This window comes from Hesperophylax consimilis, chromosome 15, assembly GCF_061612785.1.
Source record: "Hesperophylax consimilis isolate HC1 chromosome 15, BYU_Hcon_1.0, whole genome shotgun sequence".
NCBI lineage: Eukaryota > Metazoa > Arthropoda > Insecta > Trichoptera > Limnephilidae > Hesperophylax > Hesperophylax consimilis.
The window spans coordinates 2,731,045-2,748,239 of NC_142850.1; the positions used below are offsets into that span (position 1 = coordinate 2,731,045).

The window sequence follows — 17,195 nt, forward strand, 5'->3', positions numbered from 1 at the left end:
AAGGATACATTTAAAAAATCATTTCTCTAAATATATCTAGCTATTCTGGGGAAACTACTTATATTACTTTCGTAAGACGGTGCATTTTGCAAAAAACAAGTACCTAAGTTATTACGAAATAGAATTAGTAGAACGGCGAAAATTTTGTGTTGTCCAACAAGAATTTAAAAGTTGTCCGTAAATCAAATGCAAGTTTTCAGTGCTACGTCAGTGGAGACTAAAAACAATAACTTAATTTTAAATATTAAACTGTCTTGGCGAAGCTCGATATATATATTTATTACATTATATTAATTTCTATGAGACGTTTCTTTATCAATTTTGTACTTAACATTTTACAAAGATTGAAACTGTGCAAGAAAAATTTGAGAGAACATTCATTAGCTCTCAATTTAAGGGCACAAATCTACTATATAAAGTTGATTGTCTATGACGGGTGGGCGGATGGGCAGCGTGGATTTGATTTGTATACAAATCTACAGCTTTATTCCGAGATTGATGAAAATTTGCACACTTGACTTCAAAAATGAGAGGAAGGCCACTGTCTATGTCTGATTATAAACAAAATTTGTGCAAAGCCCGAGCGACACCGGGGAGTTCAGCTAGTTATTATATAATTAAAAATTGATTCTGAAGTATTTAAATAATTTAAATCATTGAATACAATATTAGCGACTCTCAAACAAACATTTAGAGAAAAATCAGAGAAAATTCGGTCGAATCTAGGAATTTAACCCACGACAAAACATATTTGGACTTAGAAATATCCTGCATTTTACAAACATGCTCTATCGATGATTTCACTATTTGGAAACACTTATGAAGCATATTAAATCTCAAATGAGAACACAAATCACTGATGAGCATTTGGAAAAGTGTTTGTTATCAACATTGATGTATTAGTTCTGACAAACAAAATCAGACGTCTCACTAAAATTTACATTATTTTAATATATTTTTTTTGTATTGGTTAATTTTAATCTAATAAATATGTTTGATTCTCATATTTGTTATATCTTCTAAAATAAACAATATGTTTCTTGTTTGCTTTGAATGATAAAAGAATTTTGTTGTACGGCCCGGTAGGAAGTCTCATTTCTAAAATCTGGCCCGGCTGCTGAAAAGATCTAGATAGAATTTAGTTTGGGAAGAAACTTGCAAAGTATAAAGATAACAGCCAATAAAAATATGCGTTAAGAAAATACTAAAAATATGCTTTGAGAAGATAATGTTGGTAGTTCTTAGTCGAAGTATGATACAGTTAAAATATGATCGAAGGGGATAGGGTCGAATTATCACAGTGGTAGAGCGAAGCCCTGGCAAGGCTGAGGTCCTGGGTTTAATTCCTATAACATCCGAAACTTTTTATGATTTTTCTGTTTCAAATGTTCGTTTGAGAGCCAATATTGTCTTAAATGATTAACACATTTCGGCCGGGTATTTTTTGCGCTGGCGCTATGCTGAGTTCGGGCGAAAATAAAGGTCCCGTGCGAAATATCTTTGAAAATAATTAAAAAATTTTAATAAAAATTTCTACATAGTAACTCAGCACCCAAGCTATAAAAATACTAAACGAAAATCGAATTTTTTGAAATTCAACTCAATTAACCTTGTAATATGTATATTACGATCCGCCTATCGGTATTTGCTCATACCTGCTTTCTTTAAATACGCCCGACATCTCTCGCTTTTTCATAGGAGTTGAGTGGGTGCAGAACGGAGAAAGAGATTCGAATCGGATTTCACGTTCATAAAAACCCTCATTCCAGGAATTGAATTATTTCACTAACAAATAATATACGATCCTTTTGTTGAAATACCGATGTAAACGAAAGGCACGAAAATAAATTTTTAAAAAGACTTGCATTACGATTCGATAATTATGTACATATAATTCGGACCTTTACAAAGAGATTGGTATATAATATTCATGTAAAAACATTGATAATTCCGTCTTTTCTGCCATCGAAATGAGGCCGGCGCAAAAGGTAGAACTACCATCCCCGGCCTTAAGCATCAATCGACCGAACGGGTAGAACTACCTTTCCCGGCCGAAGTGTGTTCAAATATTAAAATTTGAGGCTTCACTCATTAAATATAAAAAAAAATCATTAATTTCAATTCAAATGTATGATATGTACTACTACAATTCCGGTTTCAAAAGATAAAGGAAATTAGCGATGAAACTAGATTAGTTTAAAACAGCAAAGATCAAAACCCATATTAATTTATAATATTATTTCTCCTTTCAAATGTACTCAATGAAGAATTGTTTCATAATGTCGATGTTGCTATCACATGAAGGCATTGTCCTGCTTTATGTCAATACAAACACTGCCGCCATATACATACAAATACTATCGTTCAACAACTTTCCGACAGATAGAGATAAAACGAGGAAGTACCATATAAATCAATATTACAAACTATGTATAAAAATTATATATTTTGTTAACTAACTAATTAACCATCACGGCACTTTCCGCAGGGGTGGGCAGAGAGGATGGACTGCCAAACAACTCGGTTTTGGCACACATTTCTTGCTTCATTCACATTCATACATACCTCTCTGTTATTCGGACTCTTGACATGGCCCGACTCAAGTATTTGGTTTACTTGACTCTGCCATACCTTCCTCGGGCGTCCCAGACTTCCACCATTCACATTTGCGGCAAAGATTCTCCTTAAATTAGCTTAACTTGCGTCCCTTTCTTAATCTTACTCATTTTGCTTACATCAGTATTGCATTCTTTGCGTATCTCCACATTTATTATTTATTTATTTATTAATCTTAAGTTAGCTCACATCTTCGTGTGTGCTAATAGTTTTATAAACATATAAACATGTACATTGTTTGGCAAACATAATCTTTCTTTAAATATTTCAATAAAGTCACAAAAAAGAAACATTAATAATTGAGATAGACATATTTTCTTAATTCATTTTTGAACTTATTAATATTTTCTATCACAGCAATTTCCTTCGGGATTTTGTTATAGAGTTGAACGGCCTGGTACATCAGAGATTTTTGGGTGCTTGTTTTTTTTCTTGTTGGCAATCTAATTTGCTTAGAATTTCTCGTCCCGTGTCCGTGTATCTCGTTATTGTTATTTATTTTTCTTTTCAGTTCCTTAGACATCATCCCTATGTTAATTTTATGTATAAAAATAAGTACATTCAAATACACAGTTTGCTTCACCGTCAAAATATTCAGCTCCTTTAACATGTCTCTTATCCGTATTATATTTATATTATCCGTATCTCTTATTTCTCACACGATCGTACATAGTTTTAGCACACATACACCTCAGAGATCTCATTTATACAGCATTCAGTCTTGTTAAACCCTTTTTATTGGTTTAACCTTACGGACCTCCATACCAAAGTTTCCCAATCTATCAAAGTCGTTTCTGAGTGGTCGCTAGCTAAATCCAAATAAAAAGTAACAAAAAAAATTTAACTATAATGCAAATTTAATTTATAATGTCCGTTGTCAGATATCAGTGTCTTGATATCTGTGTAAATGTTCATTTGTTCAAAATCTTAAATCTTCAAAAGTTCTTACGATTGCTTTGACAAATCGTTGAATTCAAATACGCGTGTTTTTATATACCTATATTACATAGATGTCACCTGTGACAAGAAAATGTTTTTTTGAAAAACAGCGCCATCTATTGGACGTAAAAGCAACACGAGCTATCGTTTCTCTATCTGCACAGACAGACTGAGCGACAGCAACGCGTTGCGGGGTACAGCTAGTTTCGAATAAAAAACATGCACAAAATAGGTTTTTAGGTTGTTAGTTTGGGTTAATTAAATAAATTATGCATATTTCTTTACCTTCAAACTTGACTTTGATAGAGAAAAAATGGAACTTTAATGCGTCTTTTACAATTTCCCCTGAAATAAATAGTTGGTTTCTTGTAGTAATTAAGTTGAAGCAAAGTGTTATTTATAAGTTTTTTTGCATATTAAGAAGCGTGAGGCGGAATTTCACAATTTTATTAATCTTCACACTAAAAAGTCACGAGCCATCACCGATCACAAACTTTAAAAAGGTTGAGAACTTCTGCTCTATATGATTGATTCCCATAACAAAGTTCGTATGGGAAGCTCATTATTATAAAATGATATCACATCAATATTTGAGTAATGATAACTTTTTCACCGAGAGTCATATTATTAAACATACTACATTATTACACAGAAAAATAACTACAAAATGTTGTATGCATTTTTATCCGAGTATGTCATCATATAATATAAATGTAATGTTTGCAGAAATGATGATACAAAGTAATATGCATTATTTGTATGGATCAAATTACACACAAGATGGTCATGAATCATAATTCTATTTAAAATGACATACAGAATGTGGCTTCAATTGCTCTTATTATCAGCACATACAATTTAATTTGAAACTGATCAATTGTAAACTCAACTAAACAATTTTAAACAAAATAATCATTGTTTAATTTAAAAATAAAAATTTACCCTGTACATCCCGCCACACTTAAAGAAACCATTTATTGTTATGTTTTTGACAGTTGATTTGACCAAAAATTGTCACAATAATATTCAACTTGTCACCTCAGTTCGACAAGGTTCTAACTGACATTTTTTTTCAAAAATTAACTTTGAATGTAAAACCATTTTTCTATAACCAAAATCCATCCAAGAGCCATGTGTGTTTTATTTTCGTAGATACTTGAATGAAGAAGTTCTAACATCAAGCTTTTAAAGATTTAAATTATTTTACAAGGTTCTATCATCTCTTTAAACCTTTTGCACTCGCAATTTTGTTTGTATCTGGCAGTTATCATTGTCACAAAGCGCAGTGCAGGTGGTCACTTTGGTTGGAGAGTTAGTATACAGTTAGTATTTAAATATTTTCCTTTAAAATATGTTCAAAATACACCAGATTCAAACTCAAATTTAGAAATTGGTAAACAGATGATGAGAAATCGTCTTTCCAAACTTTGACACCTCATGTTTCAGAACAAGGTAAAGTGAATTATAGTGGTTTATTTTTGGGGTATTATACCGTGTTGCATTACCTCCTTCTTTAGCCAACGTTTCGGGCAGCATTACAGTGTACATCATCAGGGCAGATGTGTGAAAGTTTAAAAAAAGTTTACACATCTTGCCCTGATGTTGAACACTGCATTGCTGTCCGAAACTTTGGCTAATGGAGATAGTGGCGCACCATGGCATAATACCGCAAAAATAAACCACTATAATATTTTTGGCCGTGAAAATGTCAAATCATATCATATCGAAGGTAAAGTTAGAATCCTGTCCAACTAAGATGACAAACTGTAGTGATAATAATCATAGACAAAATATATATCTTTCGAGTGGCAACATTATGATTTGAACTAAGTATAATGAGTGTTTGTATTTTTAGGTAGCCATGTTAAATAATACTATCAGAAATGTCAGCTATGTTAAATAGTACTATCAGAAAGCATTCAAGGCTCTCAGATATTTAAATCAATAGCGCGCACAATAATAATAATAATTGTATGTGATAAAAAGGCCATATTGATTCTGATACATTGGTTTGTTTGAGCCTCTAAAAGGCAATAACAATTGTGATATGGAAAAATATTTACTAATTCCAAAAGAATATAAAGTCAGTAGCTAACTGCACCCAGGTTATCATAATGTGGCATTATTTGATGCATAACTTTTTAGTCTTTATTAGTCGCCTGAAATATCAACACAAATTGAAAATATCTCCCGAGAAAAAATAAATGCCGGCAACGGGAATTGCATAAAACCTTGTCTTATAAACATTAGTTGATCATTAAAAGTAATAATATTTGACAAGTCAAAAATATTTCACCAATAAATGAAGATATAATATGTATCGACGCCATCTAGAGAGAAATTTAGCACTAACAAAGCCTTTCTTACAAAAATAAAGTTGGTTGTTTACAGGTCATTAAAAATCATAATTAAAAAAAAAATTTAAATGTTTGTTTGTTCAGAAACTAAAATCTCCTAAAGTTCTTGACCGATTGCTTTGAAATTTTGACACAACGTTTTATTCGAATACGCATGTGTTTTTATATACCTATATTATATAGATGTTACCTGTGACAGGTAAAAACATGTTTTTTTTTAAACAGCGCCATCCGTTGGACAAACATGCCATTTTTGGAAAAAAGCAGCATATCTTGGACGTAAAAAAAACACGCGCTATTGTTTATCTATCTGCACAGACACACTGAGCCACAGCAATTCGTGGCGGGGTACAGCTAGTAATAAATAAAAATGATTTCATTTACATAAACTAATCAATATAAATATCATCAGTACTTTTTGAAAAACAGTTAAGTAAATTTTTTTAATTAGTGTTTATTTAGAGTTCATTTTTATTTATGATAAATATACAGAAAAGCGGGACGCGGTCAATAGGCACATTTTATTTTAAAAACACTTTGTATCAGTTAGATAACCATCAGAAGCAATTATTTCAGTGACCGAAAATTGGAAAATAATACATTTTAATACCTATTTTGTTAAAAAAAAAACTGATAGTCTTTTCTTCTGGCCATGTTTTGACAGGCCATGCTTTAATATTAAAATATATATTTTTTAAATTAAACCCAAACTAAGAACCTATTTTAGGTTCATATTTTGGGTTAAATTAGAGAAGAAAAAACTAACCTCGCAACTTTCATGTCAATAACAATAGCTGCCAAGTTAATTATCGCTTTTAATTTTAACGAAATAACAAATTTCCAGAAACTAAAATACCTCTCATTATCTGATTGAAACAGTGGTTTCTTTAAGTGCTTTTTTATATCACTTTGGTTTTTAATTTTCCTTAGAAATAAAGGTTTTTTACTCAGAATTTTTTTTAAATTTTCTAATTAGATTCTTACAAACCCGTATAACGTTGGTGTCATCGACCAAAAAAGTCTAGACTGGGCGTTTGTTTGTTAAAAATGGCACCGAAACCAAAATATGGTTCCAAAATTAGGTTATGAAAATATTTGTAAAAAAGAAAATGCAGTATTTCGTAGTCAAACGATCGAAAGAAGCATTGCTTTTGTTGGTCTGTAAGGACCAAATTTGTCTCTAAAGACATTTTGTTTCAAAGCGAGGCGACAGAATCAGATCGGGAGTTTGCTTATGAAATTACCCATTGGTAATTACCAATTTGTAAGTCACGCCATATCTATAGTTGATATATCGATGGTTGGTGTGGTAAAGCCGGCCTTGAGCCTGCTTTAAAACCGTTTAAACCAATCAAACGCTATTTCATTGTTCTGACTGTGCCGAGTAATATTCACACATCTTTTTTATGTAAGGCTTCCAAAACATTAAATTATGTTTTCTCAAAACTTCAAATTTGGACTGTTTTTTTAATAATACCCACAATATTTACCTACATTTACTAAGCAGTACGATATTAAAAGAGATTGTTGAATAGAGAGCAGAAAAGATGACAATCTGATAAAGAGAACAGGGGATATGGAACATCCCAACAAACCTCAAGATTAGTTACTTTTGTAATGTTAGAAATCTGATCATATTTTCCTCACAAACAGAACAAATGGCTCTGGTAGCATCGGATACCTTAAATCCCAGTTTAAACTCAAATAAAAGACTATGTTAGAAATGTTTCAATAATGTACTTTGTTGTAAGGGTTCCTTCATTCACTTTAACAATGTCAGGTTAGTTCTGTATGATGTCTTTGATCTAATCCAAACTCTTTAAAGTCATATCAATCGATCAAATACTTCTGATAGCTTCGCTGAAACCTCTCTTTCTTTCAACTAAACTAAACAATGCATGTAACAAAAATAGATGTTCCAACTCATCTCTCAGTGGAAAGGCCATATTAAACATACTTAACCCTTTCAACGTAATCTATCCCACCACATGGCACATTTTAACACAATGTACCGACGTGTTCGTCGTGGATTGTAAATATATATCAGACATCGGCATATGGTGAAAGCTGACAGCCGCGTAAGTCAGGTTAAAAAATCATGAATTCATAATAAAATAAGGTTGGATGGATGCTTTTCCTACCTTTTGTACAGTGGAATACTTTGTCAGTGCATCTGTGAATGTCTGCGTGAGCCGCTCCACTTGCAGCTTCTGGCGTTTGTCGCCGCGCCGCACCACCACATTTAAACGGCGCAAGTCTCGAGTCGTCGACGACACTGAAGAGTTCACGCTCTGTTGCGTGTCGTGCCTGCGTACAGAATCAGAGTAGATCATGTAAAATAACATCAATATCGCTTGTGCCGTTATTTGACGCAATCAACATCAACTATTTCTCCCACTACTGCAAATAAAAGCAGAAAATATTGCTTGTGCAATGATGTAGGACTTAGTTAGCGGAGGATTGAATCCGCGACATCGCAGTGGGAAAACCCAACCCTTTGCACCACTTGACCAACTAACTGATCAATTGTTGCATTTAAATTTGGGGTAATAATACAGAAAATAGGGACACAGTAAATACACACTTTTAATAGAAAAAAAACACTTTTTATCAGTTCAATAACGATGAGAAGTAAGTATGTTAGTTTCTGAAAACGGAAAATAATGCATTTTAATACACATTTCGTTTAACAAAAACGGATAATTTCATTTGATTCTTCATGACATTTTTTGATATGATAATATGGAAATAGTAAGTTTTGGACTGGTTTTTTTTATTTATTTTTTAATTAAACCCAAACTAAGAACTTATTTTAGGATCGCAGGTTCATATTTTGGGTTAAATAAGAGAAGAAAAAAAAAACTAACCTTAAAACTTTAAAATCCATAACAATGGCTGCCAACTGAAGGCCGATTTTAATTAACGAAATAAATTTTTGTTTTCGGACTGTGAAATACTTACTTTTCATTACTATCAAACTGATAAAAAGTGTTTTTTTTTTCTATTAAAAGTGCGTATTAACTGTGTCCCTGTTTTATGTATATTTACCTTGATATACAATTCAGTAGTAGATTATTTTGATGTATCCCATGAGGTTTGGCCAGCGTTAGCAATGAAAAAGCCCGAAAAAAAAATTAAGAGTTGACTACAAAACATCAACTTTTCTCTACTTTCTATAAATATAATATGCATGTATTATATATATAAACCTTTCGGAAGAAATTCTCTAAATGATAGTGAAAACCCTGTCAAAATCCATTGCATAGTTTAGAGGCACTAAGCGCACAAACAGACAGACGCGGATAGCGACTTTGTTTCATGCTATTTCTGAAAGATACACACAATATATAAAATTTGGTAATGATCGCTGGCCACGCTTAACACGATTTAAAAAAATAAATAAAACCTTTCGATTCACCTCAACTCAATTACTATAAAAGGCAACTATCTGCGTTTGGGAAATTTTAATTTTAACATTCTAATTTTCCATTAAGTACAAAAAAGCCAATTACAATAATTTAACTAAGAATGGCCAGCGATCCAAAATATTTACCTAAAATTTAAACCACATTGAAATCTTCAGGTTTTTTTGAAGCATGTAAAGACTTCTTTTGAAGACTTTTAGTGAGTGAGTACAATAATACTTTGACCTGACATTGACTCAATAAAGGAAACTCATTATCATGAGGATATTATTATTTGTCAAATTTGACCGATAATTGTGATAACACAATCTAAATACATCTCATTTATACCTTACAATCATTTCGATTAAAGTAATGAAAAAATGTCAGATTTTTTTCTTGATATGCAACGTAAATTTTTAGTAGGTGTATGTAATGTACTCACGCTTTGTCTCTTAGTATTTTATTATCCTTATTTGTTCCGATGAGTTTGAGAGCTTTGTCTAGTGATCGCCATCCTGTGTTGATGGCGGTAATGTTAGCGGCGATGTTTTCGCTGAGGTTGTACATCTCCGTGGGGCTGAAGTCTGCGAAGCCCACGTCGGGCACCGGGGGCCCGTTGGTGCCATAGTCCCGGTTGCCGTTGCCCCCGTTGTTTCCAACTCCCTGCGACATCGCGATGTCTACATACAACAACAAAGGAAATACGCTGATTTATCTTTATCACAATTATATCAATCCGCACGTAATATACTTGATTACTATCTTTAAACACTTATTCGTTCCACACAATGATGCAATCAAACGGCAGCCACTACGTCGTCATCGCGCGAAACCATTATAAGGCATAAGCTGACATTTTGAATAATGTCATTAGTGTACACCCTACCTATAAAATTCGAAGTTTTCTCTACTTCATAAACTGTTTAATTCTTTATCACGTCAGGGTCTTTTTAGAATATTACTGCGCGGAACAACACTAATTGTGTTTTTCATACATATCCAGGTGTGTTATTCGGTAATTACAATACCAGAATATAATAAAAAAGAACCACTAAAAATACTGACAGATGACACTGGAAAAGTAGTATCAGCTGTTTCTTGGTTAGTTACAATATTGTACGAGGGGGTACTGCGATAGCTCAGAGAAATACTGGCGTGCGAATGGCTATTGGCTATACAAAATGAGAGCTAGCCAATCATAAAATAAATAAAAAGTTAAATAGGGTACATTTGGGTTTGTTTAAAAAATAGTCTTAAATATAAGGTAATAAGGATTATAATCGGGTAATTTATGTTAACGCTAAACCTGGTTGATTTCTAACGTGCACATAATGTTGCTAGTGTTCAATGGGAACAAAGGAGAAAGTAGGAGTGATTTGTCAAAAATAAGGAAGAGAGAGAGGCAATAGGTAAATTCTTTGTTATTTTAATTTCCTGATAGTCAAAATGTAATAAAATTAAATACGACAATGTAGCCCACCGATCCATTGATTTTTTCACTGTGCGGGAGTGATTGTAGGAAATTAAAATAACAAAAGAAAATTCTCCCATTGTCCCTCTCTCCCTTATTTTTTTAAAGAAATTTCCATAAAATTATTACTTTTCGCGCAATAATAACCTCGACAAAACATAACAATAATTAAATGGTAAACCTAACCAATGTAAAAGTTTTTTTAAATTTTATTTTGCAACAAGCAAATTAAATAAATATGTATTCACTAAAAGCTTATTGCCGTACATAATCGTACTCCTGCTTTTATATCTGTTCGTATTATTTTGTCCTGTGCTATTGTGAATTTGTCCTCTTATCACCGCTTTGTATTGAAACTGTATATTTAGTAACATTATTTTGTTAACTGGGTCTGTAAGAAAAAGCACGCCACTGAAGGAATAATTAAAAAAAAACATATCCATTATATGGGGTTACAAATAATATTTTTTTATTTAATACATATTAAAAAACGCACTTCAAGTGAAATAACTTAAAACTGAGCTGTGTTATGTTACTGTCATTATTATAATAAAGCCAGTAAGTACAAAACTAAATGGTTTCCTGATATAATCGATTGGAGAATAAATAATAGAATAAATAATAGAATAACGAAATAATATTATTTTTCTATAAAATAATTTATGATTAGTAAAACTACTAGTTTTTATGCGTTATTACAAATAAATAAAAAAATATCACAAAAAAACATCACATTGAAATGCTGAAAATGTATAACATCGCATTCCTCTACAAATTTTTAAACCAAGTTTTTATATTTAAAAAATGAATTAAATTATGGAAATGATACGAACAAGTAATGGTAGTAATTAGGAATACTTTTACATATTAAACTCCTTATTATAATTTCAGTAGCTACGAACCTACAAAATAAATGTTTAGGGCTGTCAAATATGTCTATGTCAAATTTGGCGGACAGGTTGGGTTATGTCGCTGAAATGCGCTGAAAAGAAGCCGTATGGGCGAAGTCGTTTCTTTTATTTATTTGGCTTTCCTGAAGTTATTTATTTATTTTGTTAATCGAAAGGTAAACTATAAAGATTGTGGAATCGAATACAGTTTAATTCATAGATAAATTACTAACTTTTATTTTGTTACAGATATTAATATGTTGGGGTGCCAAACTATTGTTGAAACTCCCAAAAGAAATATTTTGAGAGAAGTAACGAACGAGTTGTACGTTTCTCCGACAGCAAACCTCAAATTATTAACAAACGTTGCCTTAAAAAATGCTTCCCATCGTAAAGAGAAGTCTTTGCAGATATTGTGCGACAGGTAAGGCATTTTCAATCGTCCATTTCGCGCATTGTTTTGATGGGTGCATATTTTTCCCGCAATTTTTTATTTATAGATTATATTGGCGCGTGCTCTTGTGTTAGAAGATAAATATTGAGTTTATAACCTTGATTTTTTGTAGGTTTTTAGAATTATATCCATTGAATGGGAACACGAGTGGTATTGAAATTCACCTTGATGCTACAGCTCAGAGGTTAGGAGTTGAAAAACGGAGGATTTACGACATTATCAACATTTTGGAAGCTCTGCAGTGTGCCACGCATTGCAGGAAAAATACCTACACCTGGCACGGAGCCACCAAACTGGATAAGTTCCTATCTTTACTGAAAACTCAGGGGGAGACTCTGAAGATCAGTGATGTTCTCCACGGGAAGAAGGGTCCACTTGCTTCTCCTAAACACCGGTCACTGGGAATCTTAGCGCAGAGATTTTTAATGATGTTTCTAGTGGAACCACCCGTAAGTTTTATTCTAAATTCTTTGCTGTTTGTTTACTGCTCTACAAAATAGCTGTCACTTACAATTACAATTGTCATAAGAATAATCTTATTTATTTCTGTTATGTATTGTGTATCAGCAAGATCTTGATATAACAATATTAGTGCAAAGTAAGATGATTTTCATTTATTACCTCCAAAACAAACTAGAATCCAACTATACTCTAACTGTGTAAAAAAAATTCCACTAAATCATGCTGTGTTATAATTGCCCTCAAAGTCACTGCATTTTTATGTATTCTAATAGAATAGTTGCATAATATTATTTTTTGGCTTTAATGTAGGCAACAAATTTGATATAATTATATACATATTTGAATAAATTGATCGTTTTATGGAGCATTGTTATTATATTTCATATAAATGTGTGGGTAACTTTTGTAGAATATGCTGATCAACCTTGAGATGGCGGTGGCGGTGCTCATCAGCTCTCCCCGGTACACGTCCGGCGACAGTTCCCAACCAGACCGTCAGCACAAGTCCAAAGTGAGGCGTCTCTACGACATATCCAACGTGCTGTCCTCCATCGGCCTAATTGAGAAGGTATCCGGTTCCACAATACTAAAGAAGCCAGTCTTCCGGTACACCGGCCCGAATTTCATATCAAAAAAGTACTGTACCCCTTCTATATCGTCGTTACAACTGACACCCATATCGCTTGTGGTCATGGATAAGTTTGTCACACACTCTTGTCCGTCGCGGTCCAAGAGAAAACTGGTGTTTTCCTCTCCCAGCGTGTCGACTCCTCGTGCCTTCTCCGGGGACTACGTGTCGGTGTCTTTGTCCACTCCGCCGCCCACCCCGTCTCACAAGTGGAATGAGATCCTGCAGGTGGCCGATATGGAGCTCACTCGTCTCAACGGTGCTTCCGCCTAAGTCTTTCCATTATCGTATAGTTATCCATTAGGTCACGGAATTTGTTATATTCCTGATATTTATTGTTATCAGGGAACGATGTGTGCATATCGTGCCTTGCCAACTTGATAACGTATCAAAATGAATTCCGGGCGGCATTATTTTATTGATGAAAGAAGTCAACGGAAGCTATGCCGCCCGAGAGAATCAAACACTTTTATTATTTTCATCTTACATTAATAATTATTTTGGCTACATTATTAACTACCAAATGCTTACTTTCCAAGATCTCTCTGGTGAAATGAATTTTTATTTCACTCATTAACAATTATTTTATTTATGTCTGATGAATGTGTTGACAGTCTGTTGTGATTGCGAATGAAAAAGAAAACTGATTGTAACGATACAAAATCAATGGAAAAGTAATTCAGTTATTGCCTTACGAGTATTTCCATCAATTTTGTCATGTTGTGTATGTATATTGAATGAAGAGATATTATAATATTAATACATTTTTATAAAATAACAGTCGTCCGACTGTTCTTCCAAAGTAATTTCCTTTCAAAGGATTTATTTGTATATTGCAATATTTTGTAGGAATTAAAATGGGGAATTGCACATAATAATATTTATTTAAAAATATATATCAAAAGTTATATTGGCTTACCTAATTCAAATTTGCATAATTAAAAAATTGAAATAGTATCCATATAATATTGCAAAGATCTTTTGCATCAAAGTCATTGAAGGATGAACCGGAGAAAATTATTTTCACAGTAAACCAAGCCATGGGCAACTAATCTTACATAGTCATATAGTAATTTTGTTTTGAATTTAATTAACTTATTAATTAATAATAAATTTGTTACTTAACAATACTGATATATTGCGGTACTGGTTTATTTAAGATTTATTCAAACAAAATCTATATCTAGTGATAAAATATTTGAAATAATATAATTTGTACATAATAAGATGATTTATTTACTTCTTGTTTCCTTGACTGTCTATTAAAATTATAAATATTCAATAATAATAATTGTTCCTAAATTATATGGGTTGTAATAATTTAAAGAAACAAATGTATAATTATATTAATTGGTAAGGTATTGTTGAATTTTCTTTGACGATATACAGTGACTCAAATTTTTCCAATTAATGTAAAGCAATTACTGCCTTTGTAAAGAATTTTAAAAAGAGAAATCATAACTTTTATGGTGTATGTGAACATACATTTTATTTAAACCTGCTAAATTATCTTAACCTACTCGATCTTTGGCATTTTGTCGCACTCAAAGGCTTACAAAAGAGTGAATATTTGAGAAAAACAATATATATTGCTGTTTTTGTTTTTGTATTCTTGACTTACATTATATGTTACTGTTTTCTACAGCAAACATTGGACCGATTTTGTCGTAAATCATACTGTTTAGATATTTAATCAATCCTTAAAACCAATTACATTGTAGCGGCACGCTACTTGAATGTTAGAGAATTTTAGGTGGTTCGATGCTCTGTAGGGAACCCGCTTGCATAGCGCGGGTGTAAACTGTGCGCCCTAAAGTTTATGTTTAAACTAACGGAATTCATTCTTCGTGTGTGTGAAAGCACTATGAAACGATAGCGCGCATCGCACCTGGTACCTACCACAACCTCTTTCATTGCCTCTACCATTCAACTACCCACAAATTTGTAACGGGGATACCAATGTGTCGTGTTAACCATCACGTCAGGTCACCAAAAGATAATTGAATTAATTAGAGACAGCGAAAGAGGTTGTAGTAGGTTTCAGATGCAATGGCGCTACCCATACTGAAAGTCTCGAACGTTCTAGTAGCATACCGCTACAATCTAAAAGATTTTTTAGATTGTAGCGGTATACACAGCTATTTATTTTGGTCAAACAATATTAGAGACTGACACATATCCCTTTTGAAAGGGACAAGTTTTTCCTAAAAAAAAAAAAAATTATATGAAACTTGGGACTGATTTATAGATAGTATAAAAAAGTGCCTTCCTTTTAAAAATCTATTATTATAAATTATATTATTGTTTGTGAGATACACAAAGCCTGTAAAGAATCTTTTTCTGTTTTGTATGAAATTATCTATGAATGATAAATACAAATTAATAATGCCTTAAAATAATTACTAAAAATCATCATAATGTTTGAAATGAATGACATAACAATAATATGAGGCTGCTAGGGTTTTGGGGATAAAGAAGCCATGTTAATTGTGGTCATGTAAATTTTATGGGTAGAATTTAAAGAATAACTAACCAAATTAAAAAATATATTAATGCATTAACCCTTAGTGTGCCAAGAAATCCACCATGGATTTCTCATGTTTGTACCCATAGTGTGCCGACAAATCCACCGTGGATTCGATAGTAGTTCACCTCACTTGCCCCGGTTTTATAGTATTTTTTATAACATAATGACATGTTGAAATATTTTAATTCGCCTGTCAAGGTAATAGTCATAATAATATTCGACTCTCGTTTCGTTACATGCAAATTAATTTCATCTTAAAATTTTTATATTTGTGAGAGTGAAAAATATTTCCATTTTTCAAAGTTATATATGTACTATATTTCTTTACAAGAAAACCTCATATTTTATTTTTTATTGTGAAGATCACTTATTTTAGCTCTTAAGAAAATGTAATAAAATCCACGAATATTTTCATATTTCTTTATTATAATTTTTTTTATAACAATAGAGAGATTTTTTTTTCTCTGAATAAGAGTTGCTCATACAGGGAAAAAACATAAAACAGGCATACATTTTTTTAAATATATATAAAAAAATATATCTGTAGAGATGGTACAATTTTCAAAAATATCGGTTTTCAAAAAACAAGTAAGTTATTAAGAAAATAGTGTACAGCGGGTGATTGGCATTTTGCCCATGGCACACTAAGGAGTACTAGGTCGCATTCCAAGGGTTAATAAAGGAAGTTGATAGTAAACTGTTTAGTTTTAAAAATATGTTTACTTAAAATACTATTTTAATCTGTGCAATTCTTCATATTTTTTATATTTATTAATTGTTACAAAAGCTAAAATATATATTTATGAAATAATACTTTATCTTTTCTTTCATTTTGTGTTTTTTTGTTTTTGTTTTATTTTTTTAACATTAACCCCACACAGGAGGCCCCGAGGAAAATAATTGCCTTTTGTTATCTTTTGGGATGCTGTGTGGAGGGTCTTTTTAAGGCACCCCTTGCAGCTAGTGGCAGGAGCATCGTAAACACACCTCACACAATGATCCTGGGCACCCCTGCTAAGTCACCAAAAGTAGTGAACTATTTGAGGTGACCTATGGCAGAGGTGTTGGTAATCCAATAAATGGTTCCCGGGGCAGCGGTACCCAAACCCGCCTCTCAAAATGTCTACATAATATATTTTCATTTCCAGGAGCTTTTGTTACCACTAAAATTACATATACAAAATGAAAAAGTTTTTTGTTTTAAACAACTTTATTTTATTATGTACTAATGTTAACTAAGGGAACAACCGAAACCGGTCAACGTATAAAAAAAAATAAGTGGTTTAAAACAAAAAACTTTTTCATTTTGTATAATGTCAAGCCACAAAGTGTTTGCTTTCTTCGATAAAATTACATATATTGGTCTGCCCGTGGGAGTGATTGTCACTGAACCGGTTAACAGCATAATATTATTTCTCTAAATCCTATATTTCTGCAGGCTGGA

The 17,195-nt window shown here is 32.4% G+C and overlaps 2 protein-coding genes across 3 annotated transcripts in view; one reads left to right on the forward strand and one right to left on the reverse strand.

The window, feature by feature from the left end:
* Positions 1–10,458, reverse strand: part of Syx13 (syntaxin 13) — a 28,726-nt gene extending 18,268 nt beyond the window's left edge. Inside the window, exons 1-3 of one of the 2 annotated variants that reach the window (XM_089639928.1) lie at positions 10,206–10,458; positions 9,762–9,999; positions 8,054–8,219 (exon numbers count right to left, since the gene is read on the reverse strand). In XM_089639928.1, coding sequence (XP_089496054.1) covers positions 8,054–8,219; positions 9,762–9,991 — 396 coding nt within the window. In that variant the 5' untranslated portion in view covers positions 9,992–9,999; positions 10,206–10,458. The remainder of the gene's footprint in view (positions 1–8,053; positions 8,220–9,761; positions 10,000–10,205) is intronic. The other variant, XM_089639929.1, reaches the window with a different exon arrangement.
* Positions 10,459–11,734: 1,276 nt separating this feature from the next.
* LOC149417181 (transcription factor E2F7-like) lies at positions 11,735–16,533 on the forward strand. Its single transcript, XM_089639930.1, has 4 exons — positions 11,735–11,856; positions 11,930–12,104; positions 12,247–12,583; positions 13,006–16,533. Exons 2-4 carry the CDS (start codon positions 11,938–11,940, stop codon positions 13,495–13,497), a joined length of 996 nt encoding a protein of 331 aa, XP_089496056.1. The 5' UTR covers positions 11,735–11,856; positions 11,930–11,937; the 3' UTR covers positions 13,498–16,533.
* Positions 16,534–17,195: the final 662 nt, after the last annotated feature.

Coding starts and splice junctions, on each gene's coding strand:
- LOC149417181 (XM_089639930.1), top strand. CDS start 11,938: ATGTTGGGGTGCCAAACTATTGTTGAAACTCCCAAAAGAAATATTTTG. Junction 12,105..12,246: donor TTGCAGATATTGTGCGACAG/GTAAGGCATTTT, acceptor GATTTTTTGTAG/GTTTTTAGAATTATATCCAT. Junction 12,584..13,005: donor TGTTTCTAGTGGAACCACCC/GTAAGTTTTATT, acceptor TAACTTTTGTAG/AATATGCTGATCAACCTTGA.